The sequence below is a fragment of the Parasteatoda tepidariorum genome, chromosome 5 (assembly GCF_982258835.1).
Source record: "Parasteatoda tepidariorum strain Cologne lab strain chromosome 5, Ptep-v5.0, whole genome shotgun sequence".
Lineage (NCBI taxonomy): Eukaryota > Metazoa > Arthropoda > Arachnida > Araneae > Theridiidae > Parasteatoda > Parasteatoda tepidariorum.
The window spans coordinates 35,564,496-35,586,261 of NC_141759.1; the positions used below are offsets into that span (position 1 = coordinate 35,564,496).

Sequence of the window (21,766 nt, forward strand, 5' to 3'; positions counted from 1 at the left end):
AATATTTTTCATAATTAAAATTAAGTGCATCAACAAAAACGAAACAGAACAAAAAAACAAGAGGAAGCTTGTTTCTTGTTTGGTGTTTGGATTCGGAAAAATGGCGTCTAATTGTCTATTTATGGGCAGGAAATATTTAATTAAATTTAGTTTACTCACTGAAACTGTGAGATATTAAAATCTGTATGTGATTACCTTAAAAGATATCGCTTCCAATTTATATTCGAATTAAATTATGTAAAATATAATGACATTTCTTTTTATTGTATCTGGGACACGTTGAAGGTAACCTAGTCCTCAATTTCATGCTCATTTAAATAAAAAGCAAATTCATTTAATTTTATTAAATTGGTTATGTATAAAATACTATGTATATTAGAAAATGGATGTCCAGTCTATTACATTTACTTATTATTACTTGGTGGTTAAGTATTTTTCTAGGTTATTGCGTCTGCTAAAGTAAGAGACTAAGTATTAAGGAAATTACGTATACATATATTTAAAAGTGCTTGATCGATTTCATTACAATATCATTTCAATAAATAAATTAACGTATTTGATCAAGATCTGTATGTCAAGCATTTTTAGATTTGTATTTGAGTATCATATCTACATCCAAAGAAATCTAGAATGAAAGTTGGACAGGGTACATCTTACATTTTTTTTAAAAATTTGATTATAGTATTTTCATTAACTAAATTTAGTCATTGTGACATCGATTTATAAGGTAATTGGACTTAAGTGATTAATTAATAGTGTACAAAATTATGTATAAATGTTACTGTGAAAATAATAGGAATCAATTACTATGGTTCTAGAATTTTATTTTTTGATGTATACTGTAATCTATGACACTTTTGTGTATTAATTTTTACTGCAAGTTTAATAAGGAAACCTTATTTCTTAAGATTGGATGTGACCCATTTGTGTAATATTTTTTTTTAACTTGCTAACAGGATCGAATTACCAAATTCAGCAAGGAACATTTGTGTAATGTTATCAAACTTACTCACATATTTTCTTATTGGCATCATAATGTATTCTTTTTCTTATGTTGAAAATAATATATTCTTGTTTTTCATGTAAATTTAATGAGTTGAGTTGTTAAACGTTGAAAGAGTTTTAAATTTTATCATTAAATACCTAGTGTTGTATTTTTTTATCACTTTTCTCTATCTTAAAACAATAATGAATCCTTATTTGGTTTCATAAATACACATTTGTATGAAAAATTCCATATGTTCCTATTAAACTAGAACTGCGAGATGTACCTTGAATGGCAGGGCAGGTCATTTTGACCCTAAATAGTACTCATAAAAATGTACGCAATTATTTAATTAAGAGACCTAAAACATGTTTTTTAATATTATAATCAACATTTCTAGAATACAGTTCTTATGTAATGTGTCTTATATAAAATCTTATATCAATTAACAGAAATGTCTTTTAATTCATAAGATAATTTTATTCATAAGATAATTAATTAAAAAAATGAGAAATATTAATAGAAAAACACCTGTTATTTACTTTTTTCGGTTTTTTAAACTAATTTATTGTATACAGTCTTTCGAAAATTTAGTGATACATTTTATACACTTACCACAAATGGGTGTTTTGCAATTTCAACTAATGTCTTATGTTTTATTCTCTCATTTTGAACTGTGTCATCAAACTCGTTTGCTCTAACTTATAGTTGTTCGTCGTTGCTTCGTACACTTGTGCTATTTTTTTTTTCTGTTGCAAACTTTTCTACAATTTAGCCTTATATAAATTGGCGCTTACTAATAGTTTAATAGTTATAGCTTTGTATAAAACCCAAGCATTAACAGCAGCATTATCCAAAGTGTTAAATTTAAAAAAAAATTCACTACCCTCCTACTGTTTGTCTATGATAGGTACTCTGACTGCCACAAAGTCTACGGCAGTCTGGTGCTATGGAAACAAGAAGAGGGCATTTTAGGGAGGGTAGCTTCGATGATAGCTTGTATGGGGAGTATACCAGTTTGGCTGACTCAGCCACCAGTAGGCGACTTATTTAATCTGATTCAAGAACTTTTTTAAGATTCGCATGAATATTTCTTTCTAACTTAAAATAATTCTCTCTATTCAATCGGTTGTTATTTTTAAAATACAAAGGGAAAAAAGTGAACAAATTCTGACATTAAGGTTTTTTTAATTTTATGATATTTATTATGAATGTTCATTGATTGTTAGATGGTTTAATTTCTAAACTTGCACATTTTTTAAAGCAGTTAATTGCTTTTATAACTTGAATTTTCTGGAAAAAGTGAAGAGCTTAAACTTAATAACTCTGATTTTAAAAGGAGATAAAACTTTAGTTGAAAATGAAAATAGTTCACGTTATCTGTGTTGGAGAAATATTAAATATCTTTGTTTTTATTATTAATTTTTAAATATTTACTTTTTATCTATATTTTTTTTTTTGTTGTTGCTTAAATTACGTTTTCTTATTCATATTTTATTGTAACCTGTATAGTTTTTTTCACTATTTATTAAAAACAGTTTTTATTATCAAATTTATTTATTTCTTAATAACCAATTTACTATGTATGATAAATTTATGGATGAGTTATTTATGAATAAAACATTGAGCTGCTTTAAACAATTTTATAAAATTTCCATACATATCCTATTTATCAATCGTTATTCATAGAAATAACAATTTCAATTTGTCATTATATTTGGACAAATAGTATTGATGAAAATCAGAAGAGAGCTGAAACATAAAAATGAACAATTTATTCAAGCTATTAAATTTAATAATTAATGAAAGAATTCCTGAAATTTTGAAGATGTTCTTTACTAATGCTTCTTTTGTAAAACCACGGTAGCTCTTTTAAAACCATTTGAAGGCCAGGGAAAACATCAAAGGGGTTTTTATTCAAAAGGTCTGAACGTATGTAAAAATAAATATTCATACTCCAAACAGGAGTTTGACATTTATGAATAGTACAATAAGAAGGATACTCTTTATTGTGAACTGCAGGGTGCCTGTAAGTTACTGACCACTGATGAGAAATGTGTCATCTCTTTTGTAAGCTCCATGAGAAAATCTTAATTTCAATAGAAATATATTCCTTTTGGTGCCCTGAGTCTATGCCCCTTTTTACCCATTCTTTACGCTGGCTTTTACACTAACATTAATGACAGGAATAAGCAAGGACAACAACAAAAAAATTGATTGCTTAAACATTTTGTTGCAACAGCTCTTTCAATAATTTCTCTTGTTACAAAAATATTAAGGCTCCTTTTGTTGGGAAGGGGTTTCAAGGAGTCAAGAAAAGTTTGATGAATGTGAAAGAAAAGTTCTCACATTCTAACTTTTCCTAGAAAAAAATATTGCAAATCAGCAATTTTAAATATATTATCTGTCATTGGACAGCTAAAACATTATCCGCCAAAGCTCGTTAACTTATTTTCTTTACTTACTGATTTGAATTTAAAAATCTTTCATAAGTCTCTTTTATTTCAATACATAAAGTAATATTAATTTCTTTCTTTTTTTTGAAAAAAAGAAAAGCCATGCCAGGTTGTTTTATATATATATATATATATATATATATATATATATATATATATATATATATATATATATATATATATATATATATATATATATATATATATATATATATATATATGAAGAATAAAACAAAGAAAAATTATAGACATATGAAAAAAAGGGGAGAAATAATAAGTAAAAAAATAACGAACAACAATTTATATTTAAAAAAAAAGCCAAAAAACCATGTTTGGCCGCTTCCATCGAAAGTTTAAGGAATGTTAAACTTTCCTCAACGAATCTTTCTCAAATTCGAAATTAATTCGTTCGCGAAGAACAGGAATTAATTTTCGAAGCGATGGCACTTTTTCCCCCCCTTATATAAAACTCTTGGATGGTTTGCCGTATAACACATTTGTCGAAATCATCCAGATAAGCAAGTCCACCAGATTTCCTTCTCCTGCTTTTTCCGGGAGTGCGCAACACACCGTCTTCTCCTAAACAAGAAACTTCTCTTTTTATTTTTCTAAGTGTGAAGTCTGACACTCCAGTAGCCAGACATGCTCTTTGAGCTGGTTGTTGGAGAGGTAATTTAAGAGCTTTTTCCTTAGCTTCATTAGCAAAAAATCAAACACATTGTGCACAATTTTACGTGCTTGTGATTTCAAAACTTCACCTTTTTTAAATTTAAAAGGCATTTCTCAATATTCAAAAAAGTTAAAAGAGGAAAAATAAAAAATTAATTAAAAGAATTAGTAACAACACAAATAAATTTGTTGAATTTTTTTTCTAAAACAGAAGCTTTTAAAAAGAGAAAAGATTTTTAAAAAAGGAATCGAACGCTGTAAACGATGTTTCAGGCGCGAATGCTCATTTCTCTTCACTCTAGGGCTAATACAATAGACCGAAGAAAGAAGTCTCCTTTTCTCCCACCGAAACCAGTCCTAAAGAGGGACCCCGCACTCCTACTTGAAATAATCATACCTCGTTACCATAGTCACCGACACCCCTCCAGACGAATGTCTTTCAGAGTACCTATCGTAGACAAGCAGTATGTGAGCAAGCCTCGACAGTATATTTCCTTGTTATCTGGTCAATCACATCTACGCTGAATTTAGTTGCGTTGTAAAAACCAATGGTATCAGGTATTTTTTTTATCATTTGTAATTCTAACAGTTTGATGAAGATAACTTAACAACAAAATATTTTTATTTTTTTTTCTTCTGGTAAACAGTTAGACTGATGTCCTTATGAGTCATTTTATTACAGCAATTGAATACAATTTGGAATTTGACACTTTTATAGTGTCTAATATTCTTATTCTTGAGCTTTTTACAATTCCTACAAAGTTGGGTTTGTTTACGACTACTAATGTTCAATTCTGTAGCCTTGTAATTTTGAACCAATCCAGAAGACAAGGAACTCCTGGATCAGTAGTACTCCCAGAGATATTGATTTGTTATGGGAACATGAAGGACTTGGTGACTCAACAAATTTAACGTGCATCAGTCACCATTTACTACATGGGGAGTCTTTGGCCGGCGGGGATCAAACCGACAAACTCATAGGCATGTGCCCAGCACCCTACTTACCAGGCTATCCTGGCCTAGTACTACATAATTTGAAAGAGAAACGTTGGATGGACATTGTTGATTTTTTCCGAGACATGGAAATCTATTAATCAGATATTTTGAGTCAATATCAGCCGCCAAACAATACAAGAGCATATTTGTCTGTTTGTAGACGATCTGATTTCGTTGGTTTTACATTGAAGCACACGAACCTCATTATTTTGTAAAATCTGTCTGTTGGCATTGTATTTTGAAAAAATTATGGTTCCCAGTTCATTGCCTATGGGATATCCAGTTCTGCTTCTTTTGCACAATGTATATCCCACGCATATAAAATTGATGTAAAAGCATCAACTTCTTCTAATGCTACTATTCATTCACTTTCATGGATCTGACGATGAGCTTGATGTTCAATACATTTCTTTATATGTTTTAATCTCCATTCATCTATTAAGAGTCTCCAGGCACTTGATGAACTATCATCCATAATATTGGTTTTAGCATGTGTTGTTGGACCCCCAACTTAATTCAAAATATTATGCTTTCATTTTCTTCCTATGTTCTTTGTTCCTAATTACGTGTCATTCCACACTGTCCCATCTCTTCCAAATTCGAACATTATTAATTTCTTTTTTAGATTCCTTTGTATCTATGTTCTTTTTCTTTGAATTTTTTATCTGAAAAGTTATCATTATCACGATGTGAGGGTCCTGTAATTGTTAGGGCAATGCCCGAGTCATCTTCACTTTCATTTTCTTCAGCCGAACTCAAAATGTTTTCATTAGCAGGCAGGTATTCATCACCGCTATTCAAAACCGAAACATTGTCATCTTCTTAATCATTTTCAGGTAATTATTTGAAATATTCCAGAGATCCTGAACGGTAAGTTTACACCGAGGGGGCATTCTTACAGTAAAAACAGAAGCGAAAAAAGAACTTCCAATACATGCCAGCACAGATACACATTATGACCTAGATCGAAAACCTTCATTTATTCCCAACTACCCGTTCAGACTATTTGAGGATTTCAAGGATAAGACAGAAATGTTTTGTGGCTTCAATGTTGTTTCCAAGAAAGAGGATTTCTTTTCATAATTTATGCATCAATTTTATTTACTACAGATTAATTAGACCCGCTTTGCTGTTCTAAGTATAAGTGTGTAAATAATACCCCATTAAATTATGTTTTTGTTTTCATAAAATTGTTGAAAGTCGTGAAAGTTTTTTTTTTTTTTTTTTTTGTTTCGTTTTTCGATTAATACTTTTTGTCTGATGATAATGTAAACATTGATTTGGGTCAAATTGACCTGCTCAACTGTTCTAGCTTTAAACTAAATTAAAGTGACCACATTTTCATAGAGACAAAGCTGGACAAATGGGATGAAATGAGAATTACCATTTAGTTATATATATTTTATTGAATACATTCATATACTTGCACAAAAATGTATTTACTATTAATTATAGGTAACTATAAAAATATTTGTAAAAAATAATAATTTGAACATCATGATTTTTAATCAAATTAAACTTTTTATTTAAAAAAAATTATGATTTTCTTTCACGGTCATATTTTTGATCTGAGTGAATACTTAGCAATAGATTCGGATCATTTATTAAAATGTCGTGAAATATTTCACATGAATTGATCAAATTATATTTTACACTTAAAATAGATTTTTAAAATTTTAATGTTCAACTGCGTTTTTTCAGTTGTCCATATTTTATTGATACTAGAAAAAACACGTTCTGTTGCAACATTTGTTCCTGGAAGGGAGAGCGAGAATTCTACAATTTTCGAAATATTTTGATAAGGAATATTATTCTGTTTAAAATGAAGGAATAACTCCATCCATTTTTTGTCTGTTTCTACATTTGCAGATAACCAACATTTATTTTTTTCATCTGTAACATAGGACTGGGCTTTATACCGATGTAAGACAATATATCGATTTAACTCCAACATCGTAATACCGATTTATCCATTTCATCTTCAACAAAATTCCGGAGTGAGCATTTCGACTCTACTAAATCGATTTATTCATGAGAGCAAACGCTAAATCGCCGTTGCTCTCTCCGATGCAGTGAAACACCGGTTTAATCATTGCGAGAATGTACAGAACAGAGTCCAATCTGCCGTAGCATAAGGGAAAGATTCAAGGCCAACTATCAACTCATTCTCCCGGTAACACGTGCATTCAACTTCTTTGGCTATTTGCCAAAATCACATCTGGTGCAGGGGTTGGTATAGTTAAATCGGAATGGGCTATTGAATCTCTTCATTCAAAACTAATTCACTAGGTTATATCGATATTTGGCGGTTGAAAAAGAAACTCCGATATAGCAGGGATCGGTGCAGTTGAATCTCCTCATTCAGATTTCAAGTTTATATCGATATTTGCGGAGGATTTTTTGCCACCAAGTGAATGTGATTGTCTTCTCTTTAGAATTCCGATTTTAGGATATCTTGCTCGTGCAGGAAGGAAAATTCTCATCTTCAATTTTACATATCCTGATTTCTGAAATAGGTGTTATATTTTTTCTCTTTTGCATTGAGAATTTTGTTTTTAAACTAATCATTTCAAACTATTTAAAGAAATTTCTTACAAATACAGCGTTAAAAAATTAATATTTCTCAAATATTATATATAAAATCCTTATTAAAAATATTTATTATATAATTGAGAGATTTATCTTTTATGGCACATGAATTACGGGGTAATTTTTGTATCGTTCGCTACCTGCTTGCTCTCACTAACTGAAAACGCCAAATAAAATTGGTGTTTTGATTTACTTAAAATAAATTGTTAAAAAATATTTAGTGACTTGCCCGGAAGGAGTTTACGAGTTTCACCTTTCGAATTAAACTCTTCCTGTGATGTTTTTATTTATTATCATTTTGCAGTGTCTCGCGTGTGTAATACTCGTATAAAATTTAGAGATTTGTCTTTTTTAAGGCACATGCATTACGGAGTTTCTTTCCGTAATATCTTTAAATATCTTACCGGGGTTTCTTTCAGCGTGTATGCTACATTAATTCTTTCGGTACCGTTCGGTTTCTGTTTGCTCGCGCTAACTGAAGTCGCTAAATAAAATTGGTGTTTTGTTTTAATTGGAATAAATTGTAAAAAAACGTTTAGGAAATTTACTAATTTTATCTTTCTTAACTGCCTTTTTTTGTGATCTTTTTATTTATTATTATTCTTTTTCGTTAATTTCTCGCTTGTTTTTTTATAAATGTTGGGAGATTTATCTTTTTATGGCGCATTACGGGGCTATTTCCATATCGTTTGGAAATAGGCCCATAATGCATGCGCAGTTAAAAGATTTCACCTTTCGAATAAGACGTGTATCGTGATGTTTTTTTTTTTTTTAAATTTATTATTGTTTTTTTATAGTTTCTCGCGTGCATAATATTAAGTTTAGAGATTTATCTTTTTAAGGCACGTGCATTACGGGTCTATTTTCGTATTGTTCAGTACCCGTTTTCTTGCGTCAACTGAAATTGCAGTTTTGTTTTACTTGGAATCAATTGTAAAAAAATATTAAAAAGGGAAGTTAACGAGTTTTAACTTTCAAATTAGCCTTTTTTTTTGTGGTGTAGTTTTTATTTAGTTTCTTGCGTGCTGCTGCCAGAAGTCACCGATGCTTAGCGATTACTTTGGAGCTGATATGGAAAATCTTACCTTAAACGTATTTTACTAAAAAATTAAATTTGGAATAAAAGGAAATTGCATCTTATTACTGGTATACTTCTTTTTTGTCATTGCCGGGTGAATCTATCACTAAATCTGTTCACTTCATTAAATTCTGTGTCCCAAACACATAATTGCTGTTTTGGTAACTAGAGAAAATTGCACCCTCCTTTTTCAGAAAAAATCATTTAGTTGAAACAAACAGATAGCAATGAACATAAGTAAAAAAAAATAAAAATGTTCATATTTTTGTGAAAATACATGCTATTTCTGTTGAAATTCATCCAAACTTTTTTATCAAAGCTATAACATGTTGTAGAAGTTAAAAATATTTACAGTTTTTGATTATACTGGTTGTTCAAAAATATTTTTTTCATTTTTTTCGTCGTTGGCGATGCTGAATACTAAATAAAATCTTTATTATTATCATTAAAATTACTTTGGAAATAATAAAAAGTCTGAATACCATTTAAAGTTCTCCAGCACTATATTCCTGATACTTTTGAAAATTGTCCACTTACTACAAATTATAAATAGTAATTCACTTCATAAAATCAAGTAAGATAGTTTGATTCATTGCTTAGAAAAAAAAATATGAAATTCAAATTTTGAATATATATTATATAGTATTGCTATTACAGCACACTATGTAGACAAAAATTGGAACTTAAAATCCCCTTGCCTCAGTTGTCCGCATTTTGATGTAAATCATACATCTGACAATATAAATGAGGACAATGAGGTATTAAAAGAACAATTATTAGATTGGGATATAAACATATAAGAGATCAACTGTTGTACGACAGACAATGACTCAAATATTTTGAAAGCGATTTCTGCATTAAACATACAACACATGCTCTGCTTCGGACACAGCATAAATATAGGTGTGAATAGAGCTTTGCAAAAAGCAGTAGTTAGGGTGAAGAAGCTGCAAAACACTATTGCCCATAGTTGGATGATGTCGAGAGACTTTAAAAATGCTCAAGAACTGTTGCAGATAGAAGTGAGAAAGCTGCCAAGTGCATGTCCCACACGTTGGTGGAGCACCTCAAAATAGTGCATAAGGTTTTAGAAAACCAGTTGCCATTGTGCAAGTTATTAAAAGACTATCCAGCAAAAAAAAAAAAAAAAACACCTAATGCTGGAGGGAAATGAAGTCACTGCTCTGGAAGATTTTGTCAATGCCACAATTTTTATTAATTGTGTTTTTACAATAATAAAATTGAAAGGCTTTCGATGTTGCAGTTTTATTTTATAGTGAAACATTTAAAAATATTACTTCTTTTAAAAATTCATTCATATATTATGTTATTTCTTATTTTGTATTTGCAAAAGAAAAAGGTAAACAATATTCTCCAATACCTTTAGTGAAAAGTTACAGAGCAAAATTAGTAAATTGTAGTATTTAAATAAGCTTTTGAATATCTGCAAAAAATTATTCATAATCAGAACAACTTTGTCAAAATTTCTGTGAACTAGGAGTTGACTGTAAGTGAGTTAAGAAAAAAACAACAATACATTTGAATAAAGGAAGGGGTACTGTGGATTTATTTCTTAGTTTTGTCGTTTAGATTGTTAAATCGATATAACCTAATATCGTGATATAAAAGGGTTGATTATATCGATTTAAGAAATTTCTATATCGTCCAGCCCTACGTGTAACATTTCTCAGTTCAAATTATTCTTTTTTTAAAATACTACTTACTGAATAAAAAATTATTTGTGAAGTTTCACTCAGCAATGAAACAAAATCTAATATTCTATATTTAATTCCTGCTTCGGGATCAAGAAATCTAACAATTGTGGAAAATAATTTTAAATCTTTGTGGTTGGAAGCATCAGAATTCATGGATATAAATGCGCATTTTTCTAATTCTTTCTGCAATTGAGAAAACGAATATGGTGAAAAAATATTACAAATAATTGCTTCGGTTTTTGTCCTTACACGTGGATATTTTTTGTCTTATAATGTTTCGATCATTTGCGACTTAGAATCCATTGATCTGAAACTTTGATTTTCAGATCAAAGTTTATGGTGTGGAAAGCCCTTCCGCTAATGCTAGCTGTTTTTCCGTGTTGCCAAAGCTAGCAGTGCGAAAAAACTGTTCCATTTTAGTCGAGGAAGAGGCATTATTCAAAAATCTTTTGTGCCTCTTTGTCGCTAGATGTTTAGTAATATCGTTTTTTCCACCATGCGAGACGAAAAATTCAGCATTGCATTTATCACACCGTACCATATAGTCTATTTTGGTTTTTTTTAATAAATGGATATTCTCTACTTAGCTCTTCATTAAATTTGCATTCTCTTTTTTTACTCATCTTTTATTCTGTGGGTAAATACTAAAAATAAATTAAAAAAATTACTACAAAGGCTAAAAAAGAGTATTAAATTTTACTTTATTGACCGCTACGTTGTGGTGACTGTTGCTCTACCACTATCTTTGTCAATCAGATAATGAGTCAAACCGAACGTCAAATTGAAAACAACAAACCGCACTGTCTAACGGCAGTCCGCACTTATCTGAATTAAGCCGAGACGTAACGACAATGATCGAAGACCACCGAATAAACTCGGTACATTGCCTAATTTAGTTTACTCTACATGCATTTTATGTTTTTTTTTAAATGTATTTTTTATTTCTTTATATTCACCATAATACTTAAATAATAAGTAATATATTTTTACAGTACATTTAAAATAAGAAATGCAGATATTTTCTGAAAAGCGGGACATTTTTAGAAATCGGCGGGACAGTCCACCAAAAAGCGGGACTGTCCCGCCAAAATCGGGACGTGTGGTCACTTTAAACTAAATAGACTACTCATTGGTTGTACAATTAACTCATTTAGTTATAAAATTATAAATAATGTTTTACCCTCCAATATTTACCATTGCTTAACTTTATTATTCTCTTCTATTACTATATTTTTGGTTTACATTATTATTCAAAATTAAAGACTTAAAACTAAAAGCGTGATTCTTTTATAATATTATTAAGTTATTTCATAGTATTACCTTGTTATGATAAATATATTTAGTTCTTTTTTTCAATTATTTTGATACATAAGTTGCTTTAATTATAAATTCTATGTGACATGTACTCAGTCAACATTTACAATTAAAGTAACGAATAACATATAAAGCAATAAATTTCAAATTACTGCTAAATTGTCTCTTTTAGGAAAAAAAAATTGTTCTGGGATTTGTTATATTATCATTAAACTGACATTATTTAGTTATAATCAAGAGCACCTGGTGAGATAATTGAATAAGGTATGGTGAAGTCCCTTGTTTACCCATCATATAAAAATATAAAATTTTTTTCAAGCAATAAAGGTAAAAAAATACATTTGAATTAATAATTTTTTTAATTTCAGTTATAACTTTATAATACAATGGAACCCTGTTTCTGCATTGTCCGTTATCTAGCTTACTACGTCATTTTCTGTTGGTCCGTGAAAATTTCTTATTGTGATAACCTTACATTTTCCCAGGTTTTATGTTACACTTTTTTAGAAAAACCCCACTCAATATATTTTCCCTTACAATCTTAACAGATCAAAATAGATTTTTCTCTACAAAGCGCACACAAACTTTTTCCAAGTTTCATTCTGTTCTGACATTCTTTCTATTTTATTATATTGTTCTGTCCTCTATGAGAGGGGATTTCACTCTTGAGTCAAAATCATGATGGTCAAGCACAGGAAGAGTGCTTAAAGGAAGTATGAGAGCTTCTTAACTTGTGTAAAATTTACAAGTGGAAGCTTTTCCTGCAAAGTTCAATTTCTGAATCTTGGAATAGACTCATTTAAAAACATTACACTAAGCAATTGGTTTGGTATTCTTCTTGATTTCAGTAACTTGCAAGTTTCTTCTAAATAAAAATAAATTTTCTAGAAGTCTCTATTTAAAGAAAAGAGTTCTGCAGCATTGACTAGTGATGACTAAAATATATTACAAATGCGTTTGATAGAGAGGGCTTCTCAACCGAAATATAGGCCCTTCGGAATAAAGTTGCTGGCTGAAGAAGTTGATGTGTATATCGACTGCAACACACATCCCAATACTTTTCAATTCCTACAATATCTAATTTAATGCCTATTCTTGAAAATAGTGATGAAAGTGCATAAAAAATATCTGGATATATCTAGGATATACCCATAACTAATCTAAAGTTTCAAGGCATAAAAACTCCAAAAAAATATTTATTTGCAATAGTAAAGCAAATCTGCAAACAATAGTTAGTACTGAGAGAGATATTATAGTAATTGTATCTAAAACAAAGAACAAGTAGAAATTACACTTTTTTACTATTGGTTCATCCCATAAATGTAAATTTTGAAAAAATATGTTTATATATTTTTTTTACCCCGATTTTATGTTTTTCCGTTTTATGCATTTTTTGATGCTAGTCTGATGAAAAATGTGGAATTGGAATTCCACTTTATAGCATTGTCTTGTTTTTAATAATAATACATTTTTTTCTTAGGTTTTTATCTAAGTTGTAATGATGGAAGATACATCGGGAAGTGAAGAAAGTGGTGAAGGAACTGAGAATTCTGGAAACAGAGATCGTTCAAGAGATAAAAAACACAAAAATGGAGATGCTTCTTGTAAAGCAAAACGCAGCATGAAGCGTCAGCTTAAAACATTTTCCTTTGGTAAATGGCAAAAAGGTTTTAACAAAGAGAAATCTAAAAAAAGAACTTTTAGTTTAAGTAAAGATGCATGGCAAAGTTGCAGCTCAGTTGTATCTGAAGCATCCATAGAGGGAGCCACTTGTATCTGTACTGGTTATAGAAAAACTAAAGCATCATCCTCTGAAAAACATAGTAAGGAAAAACCAACTGATGTATCAGATGACATGAGAGGAAGTATTTTGGCAATTGCATCTTGTCCGAGAAATGACGCAACACAGCATCCTCAGGCTCAAGAGGAAGGGATTTATGCTGGTGATAATAGGCAACAGGTATTGTTAACTAATTTAATTTATTATTATTTCATAATGTTTATCTTTATTCATTCCTCATACAAGGACATTTCTGCACCAAAATGTTTAAAAGTTTTTACAAAAAATGAAATAAAAACATCATAAACTTTATGGGTATACCACTTGTACCATCCTTTGAGCAAAGCACTCTGCTTTTATTTATTTGATTTTATTTAATGATTATGTATTATATTATTCAGTTTTATTTTATTATGCTGAATGTAATTAGTCTAAATTTATGAAGATAAGACTAATTATTTCGAAGCTATAAAGTTTTCACGTATTAAATAAACAATTAAAATATTGGTAGTTATATTTAGATGCCTTAAGTAGGTAAAATTTTAGTTAATAGTGATAAAATTTGGATGGAAAGAATTGCCACTTTATTTAGTTATGCATGTTCCATAATTTTGTAAAAATAAACAGACCAGTGAAAAAAAATTACATTTAAAGAAATTTATGAATGTTAATATCTTTTTCCTCAAGTAAAGAAGCTTCTTTATATAATTGAAGTATGTTTTATACCTGATTTTTAAACTTGAAATATCATTTCAGAATAAAATTTAGGTTTAAAAGAAACTGTTGAATTAACTTTTAATGCAGCTGAAATAAGAAGCAATATTTTAATAAATTTAGAATTATAGTAATAGAAATGAAATTAGATCTTAAAATAATATTCAATCATATCTTCATATTCTTTAAAGTTTTCTTAATTTTCAACTCTAGTATTTATGTTTTTTTTTCCCCGTTAAAGCTAAGTAGGTAAACTCAACTTAGTATGTGATTGGCTGGCCTCCTCAACTTCTATTTGAGATTTTATGTAATATACTTCACAAATAAATGAATGATGAAAATTTGTTTTAAATTTAATGAAATAATTTAATCTGAAACTATCTTATGCTAGATATTTTACTGATTTATGATAATTAATGAACTTAAATTTTTTTTGTGTCATTTCTAAATCTGTTGAATCTATTTAACATTATTTTAATTATTTTTCAGAGTGGTGAAACTTCAGATAGTAATCTACTGATAACTTGTCAGGCAACTTCTCAGCAGCCATTGTCTTTGAATGAAATCAGCATTAGTCAGTTGACCCTTGCCCTTCAAGAGCATATGAGGTTTTCAATTGTACCTAGCCCATTTGTCATTAGATATGGAAATGTGGGCTACAATGTAGATAGTCGGAATGCATTTGACAGGCGATCTTGTAGCCTAAATTTATTTTCTACTGCTCATACTCAAATAGATTATGTTCATCATCTTGTACCAGACCTTAGAGAAATCACCAATTGCAGCTTTTACTGGGGCAAAATGGATCGGTATAAAGCTGAAAAGCAGTTGGACAAGAAACCTGAAGGGACATTTCTATTAAGGGATAGTGCACAAGAGGAATTTCTATTTAGTGTCAGCTTCCGACGTTACGGGCGAACTCTACATGCTCGCATTGAACAACTGAATCATAAATTTAGTTTCGACTCTCATGATCCAAATGTGTTCACTTCAAATACTGTCTGTGGTCTTGTAGAACATTACAAAAACCCCATCTGTTGCATGTTCTTTGAGCCAATGCTTACTATACCGGTTCATCGCACCTTCCCTTTCGACTTGCAACATTTGTGCCGGGCTGTCATCTCAGATTACATAACTTACGATGGCATAAACGAGTTAAAACTACCAAAGAAGATAAAATCTTATTTGAAAGAATATCATTATAAACAAAGAGTTCGTATTCGACATCTTGAAAATGATAATTTTGTTTGACGTTTGTAGATAAGATATGTATAGATTTTTATGGATTGCTTAGTTTTCTTTTTGAAGGTATTGACGGTTTTGCATATATAGACTCTTTTTCTTGTGCTTATTCATGAATATTTAACTGGATGAGATTATCCTTTGGGCTATTAATTGTATTATTTTTATTAGTTTCCAATGCATAGCTGTCAACTTTCATTTTTTGTGTCTTTTTCGCCAATCTCTGAATTCTAGCATTTAATATATATTTCTGTTCTGCAAGTAATTGTTGAAATAAAACTTCCTTTTCAAATTATACAGATTTTAAATAATGTCTCTGATAGCAGAATTTACTATATGAATCTGAAGCACTGTCTAAATTTTTCTGCAACTTCATTGCAGTTAGATGTAAAAATTTTATTTAACCTGTAACAAAATTTGCAAAATAAAAACTTGATGTTTTGAGTTCTTTACTGTGAACTTTTTAATTTTTATTGGATTTTTTTTATTTTTTATGCATAAATAAGTTTAGATATGTTTTAAAAAGGAAACTTAGTTGAGAAATAATTTGCAAATTTCGTATTAGTATGCAGTGTTTGTTGCTGTGCTAGAGGATTTTTGTTGCTGAGATTTTGACAATACAGTTTTTGAATTCAAGATCAATGGTGTTTAATTCGATTTTCTTAAAGATTTGTAAGAAAATTTCCATTTCAGCACTAATCATGTTTATATATATTGAAGCATTCTAAAATTGTTAAGGGTTATTCTAGAAAAAAAATAAGATTTAAGGAAGATTCTAGAAAGTTAAAAAGTCTTTATACATACATTTTACACACACAACATCCTTCCACCAAGTTCTTAGTTTTGCAAACAATCCTTTCATGAAACCTATTATATTGCTTTAATATCTGATTAGTATTATTTGGATTCTTACAACTCAAATATTAAGTTTCATACCTGTGAACATTTACATTTTTGTGTTTAGTGAAAAAAACCTTAGTTTCTTAACGAAAATAATTTTCTGAAATTATCTTGTTGGTCTTTTGGGAGTACGAGATATTTTTCGTATCCACAAAATTCCAAAATATTTTTCACAAAATTTTAGAAACAAAATCCAGGCTAGAAAGCATAGATTGATCCCTGATTGTATTTGGACTCATTATTTTTAATATTTATTCTTGTAATTAATACAATTTGATTAGATATTACATTCAATTGAGAATTTCACAGTTGAAGAAAATTTTATTCAATGTCTTCTTCAGGTAATTTTGTTATCAAGAGATTTAATCCAGCTATGTTTTCCTTTAACAATTACAGTGAATGTGATTTCATTTGATCATTCAGAATACTACAAAAAATAATGGGCTAATTTTAATATTGCCTGTTCTATATTAGTTTTTAACATTATGGCATCAATAGTATTTGTTTATTAGATGTTCATGCTTTCAAAATCTCCTTGTTGGCAGCTATGATAATATGTATTAGTGGCGCACCTGTATTATATATATTACTGAATATCCAATATTTTAAATTATTCTTTTTTTCATAATTTATTTGACAAATTTTTTATTATATAAAATTTTTTTAATTTATTTTTTATGTTTTGATGGGTCATTCTATATAATTCATGTCAAAGCATTATATAAATCATGTTCTTTTCTTTAACTTATTCATTATTTTAAAAAAATACAGACAGTGCTGAAGGTAATTGTCTCAAATAATGCACTAATTAAATCTGCTCATTTATATTTAAGAAGAAAAAAAAATTTCTCTTGAAGAATTAGTCTTATTTTTTTTTTTTAAAAAAAAAGGATTAAATTATAATGTGTGAAACACTATTTTTCTAAAATGCAACATATCTAAATAGAAAATTAAAATCCATAGTAATTTGCAAAGTTATATATAAAAAAGATTTTGAAAATCTGATTTCATAATAAAATTTTTTAAAACCACCCAAAATTAAAACACTATTTGGTACCATTATGCATTAACTATAATTTTAGGATTAATATTGTAAAAGATTTTCTCATATTTCTTCATAGCTTTTAATGATTTTTTATGCTGTACCTACAGTTTTTGAAATAAGTTAATTTACATTTTTATTATAATTCAGTCTTTACCAAATTTTTTAATGTGTATTGAATATTTATTCAAAAGAAGCTCAAGCAGACTTGCTTATATAGATTTTTCTATCAAGCAATTTTTTCTCCATATCATAAATGAAGGTTTGTTTTTTTAAATAACTACTAAAAAATAATATACTGTTAAAACATAAAAAGATTATACAATGAAATTAAAATTTGGAAACTTCTTGGGATTTTCATTAATTTATGAAATGAAATTAATCTGCACAATTGTATTTACCAAATGTCTCATTTGTAGTAAAGAATTTTAGTCCATTTGAAATAAATGTAAATTCTACCAATGAAATGAACTTCTAAGCAAAAAAATTATTGCTCACAGGCTACTCTTACCAAAGTACATTGTTAATAAACCTAGCAAAATAAAAATTTCAACAATAATAATATAAAATAATTTGAATATAATTTTTCAAAGTTTTAAGAATAATTTTTCTAAATGTCATGAACAATATAATTCTACTTTTTTAAAACTAAGCATAAAAAAATTTATACACTTCAGCAAGTAAAGTAATATTTTAAATGAGATTATATTCCAATGACTTTATTTCTTAATTCTATAATTAACTCACTTAGTTGGGGGTTTTTTAAATCAATTTTCCGAAACTAATTTTAAAAAATGTTCCAAATATTTTTTTATAATAAATGAATTATAAGCTATAACTTTGGAGTTCTCTGTATAAAGTTGTAAGTGTAACATGTACCATGCTTTAATATTTTATCTTTAATAAATGAGATGAGAGTTGTTTATATTATGCTACTGTTAATACTGGTCATGGTTCTATAACAACAAATTTATTTTCTTTTTAGTGCGAAATTTTCAGTTTATTTACTAAAGTTTGCAATTTCTTTTAATAGCATGTTTATTTCTGGAAAAGTAAAGTGATTGACATTTATTAGTGATAATAAATTGTAGTTATGGGTCCACATCAAAGTAACATTCTTCTGCAATACACTGCCATTTAATATTAATGTGTTAAAATTGTGATGTTAATTACTAATTTTTTACTGTACCATGTATTTTAATTCCATTATTACCGCAGTTACTTAAACTATTTTTCCATTAGTAAAAAAATGAAGATTTTCGTAATATTTTATTTCCATTATGAGTTACTAATCCATTAGCTTGGTACGAGAAGAAAATGACTAAGCTTATTCATCAACTTATTTATTTGACCGTGGTGTAATTTTATTTATTTGAGTTTTAATACAAGCAAATAAAATTAGTAGCAGTACTTACTACTTTATTTACATTGTACTATAGTAGTTTGGTGCCGATCTGCATTCCTCCCCTCGCTAAATACGATAAAATCTTAAATTTGGCGAATGATTTTTCCCTTGGAAAGAAAAATATTTATTTAACTCGATCCTTAAACTTACGTCAAAACGAATTTTTCTGAACAAGTCAGTATTAAATTATTCGATTACTCATTTTGGGTAGATGCACCGCATAGCCAATAAGAATTGAGTCCAAGTAATATTAGCCTAAAACAAACTACTGTAAAATAGTTTTCTATGTTGAAAAAATTTGATCATAAAAAATTGTTAAGATTTGCATTTGGCAAAGACTTTAAAAATTGGTGAATACTTTTGTATTTAACTAATTTACTGGCTAATAATATGAAATCCTTAGTACGAGCCCTGCTTCTGAAAATCAAAAATTTATTTTCAGATGAAGTTTTCTAGGGACAGCTGCTAATCTATAATTTTTATTGCATAACATCTGCAAAATCTTTTAAACAAAACATTTATTTCTCTCTTACCATCAACTTCTTATTTTTTCTCGCCCAGATTTCCCATTCAAGAGGAAAGTTATTTTTCTTATGTAGATTTAAGAGCTCAAAATGAACTTCGAGAACAAAGGAATCAAAGATAAATTAAGCCATGGTTGTCTTCAGGGAGAATTAATGAATTACCAAGGATAAACCGCATTTAAGTGGTCATCTTTTAATGCACTGTTTTCTATCTCAATTCTAAGTAATGTTTCAGTAATTTTTTTTAGCAAATATTGCTATTAAACTTTCTATGGTTTTTAGAACCCTTTTATTTTTTATATAGTCACGTCACACTACCAATCGTGCACCCTCAGTCCCTCCGCAGACTTGTCAAACGCCAATCTTCTCACTGGCTGCTAACAGTAATGCTGAACTTCGACGCTGTTCAGAGATCCGTGTCTTACGATCAGTCTCCTGTCCGGCTAGTAAGCAAAAAAAGAAAATAAGCATGTAGTAAAGAAATATTAATAAAGAACAAAAAAATTTAATCAACAAAATTTAGTTGTATTCTTCTTGATACTTGCAAAACTTGGTGACCATTTTGGCACTGGAATTTTCAATTAGTACCCAGCTAGTGGATAATTACTCATTATATAATACATCTTGGTAACTTTTGAAGCTCTTTGTATATAGTTGTAAGATAATGTAACATATTTGAGATATCTTATCCAGTTTCTAGGTTATTGTAAATATTTTGTGTTAATAAGGTTCTTATCAAATATTTTCCACTTTTCAATGAAAAGTATCTCTGATTGTTCTTCCCACCCTGGAATGGTGCAGCTTGTGTTATTCCTGATAAGTGTAGTTTTTACTTAAAGCATGTTTTTATTTTTGTAATTACTAATTATGTATTTTATTATACAGTAGGGAACCGATTATCCGGAACGATCGGGACCATCGCTATTCCGGATAACTGATTTTTCCGGTTTTCTGAATCTCAACAAAAAGCCGTTTTTTTATTGTTAAACCCAACTAAAAAAAAAGAAAATATTTGGAAATAATCTTAAAAAGAAGAAAAAAACGATGAAGTAATACTCTAATGATTATTTCCAAAATGATGGCAAGGTAAACAAACATCTTTAAAAAAAGAACGAAAAATCCTGAAATCTTATGAGGAAAAACGCATTTTTTTGAAAAAAAATGGCTGGAAAATTTTTCGAATTTCGTTCCGGTTTTTTGATCTTCCGGTTTTCTGATTTCCGGATAACGGGTTCTGTACTGTATATGGTTTTCTTTGTGATATTGTAAAAACTATACTAATTTAAGTAAAGTACTTCAAACTTTTTATGTTTTGTGTTATTTGTGACTAAAATTTTTCGGAAAATGGGTTTGAAACTAAGTTATAAGATGACAATTCTAAATGCATTAAATAAAGTGATTATTTTTTGTGTTACCAAAACATAACTGGATTTGTCTCTCAAAATTAAGCTGCTAGCTGCTGTAGTGTAAAATTTATCAAATCATGTCCAACTTTGTATTAGATTATCCGTTTAATTTACCTCTGTATTAAAAAACTGACTATATTTGTATCCAAAATAATCAATCTGGATAAAAATGCGAAATTATGTTCTTGGATAGTTTATTTTACTTTTTGGCAAGGATAGAAAACATGTATTTGAATTATTTTAAAAATTTAAGTATTCGTTCTTAAAATAGTATTTAAATCATTCTGAAAACTAAATAATATAGTCTATAAACATTCCACCTATTTAAATTTAGTTAAAAATTGATAATCTGCCATAGAATGGGCTTGCCCATCACTATGCTGGTCCTAAGCTTCAGTAAAAGAGGAAGGAACTGCAATGGGTTAAATGCCCATTAAATTTTTTTATTTTAAAAAAGCATCATTTACAGATAGCAAAGTAAAGCACAAATCTGTGGTCTCCTTACAGGTGACTACTTCGTTAATATTGTAGTCAATATTCTAAAGGAACCTACTATGATGCAAGTGAGGCCTAGCCACAAAGAACCCAACTTGTGGTTTAAAACACTTACTGGGCTCAAAATTGGAACATGAAATGTGTACAACATGTTCAAGATCGGCAAAACAAGATACTAGGTCACAAATGAAATGAGTAACTAAGGTATTTAAATATTGTATTGCAGAGGCAATCTAGACTGACTTAGGAAAAATAAAAATGACAATTACTGTAAAACCTTTTTAGGTGATGAAACAAAACTCAAATAAAGGAATAGCACCATTATTATAAGCAAAAAGTGAACTGGTAAACACCCTAATCAAAAGAGTTAACTTCTATTCCAACTGCACAAAGGTAACAAATATACAGTTGTGTGCACCAACTAATGATGCTGATGTGTAAATAAAAACAGAGTTG

The 21,766-nt window shown here is 29.0% G+C and overlaps 1 protein-coding gene across 2 annotated transcripts; it reads left to right on the plus strand.

The window, feature by feature from the left end:
* The first annotated feature begins 45 nt into the window (after positions 1–45).
* Positions 46–15,986, plus strand: LOC107445052 (uncharacterized). 2 transcript variants are annotated; one of them, XM_016059367.5, is made up of 3 exons: positions 46–285; positions 13,283–13,762; positions 14,786–15,986. In XM_016059367.5, the coding sequence occupies exons 2-3, from the start codon at positions 13,301–13,303 to the stop codon at positions 15,545–15,547; spliced, it is 1,224 nt and encodes a 407-aa protein (XP_015914853.1). In that variant the 5' UTR covers positions 46–285; positions 13,283–13,300; the 3' UTR covers positions 15,548–15,986. The 2 variants fall into 2 exon arrangements, with proteins under 2 accessions (XP_015914853.1, XP_087019783.1); XM_087163657.1 differs by lacking the exon at positions 46–285 and adding an exon at positions 7,373–7,622.
* The last annotated feature ends 5,780 nt before the right edge of the window (positions 15,987–21,766 follow it).

What these genes read in the sequence shown, in the direction of transcription:
- LOC107445052 (XM_016059367.5), top strand. Translation starts at nt 13,301, where the DNA reads ATGATGGAAGATACATCGGGAAGTGAAGAAAGTGGTGAAGGAACTGAG. An exon ending in CTGGTGATAATAGGCAACAG is followed by an intron (nt 13,763 to 14,785) that starts GTATTGTTAACT and finishes ATTATTTTTCAG; the next exon opens with AGTGGTGAAACTTCAGATAG.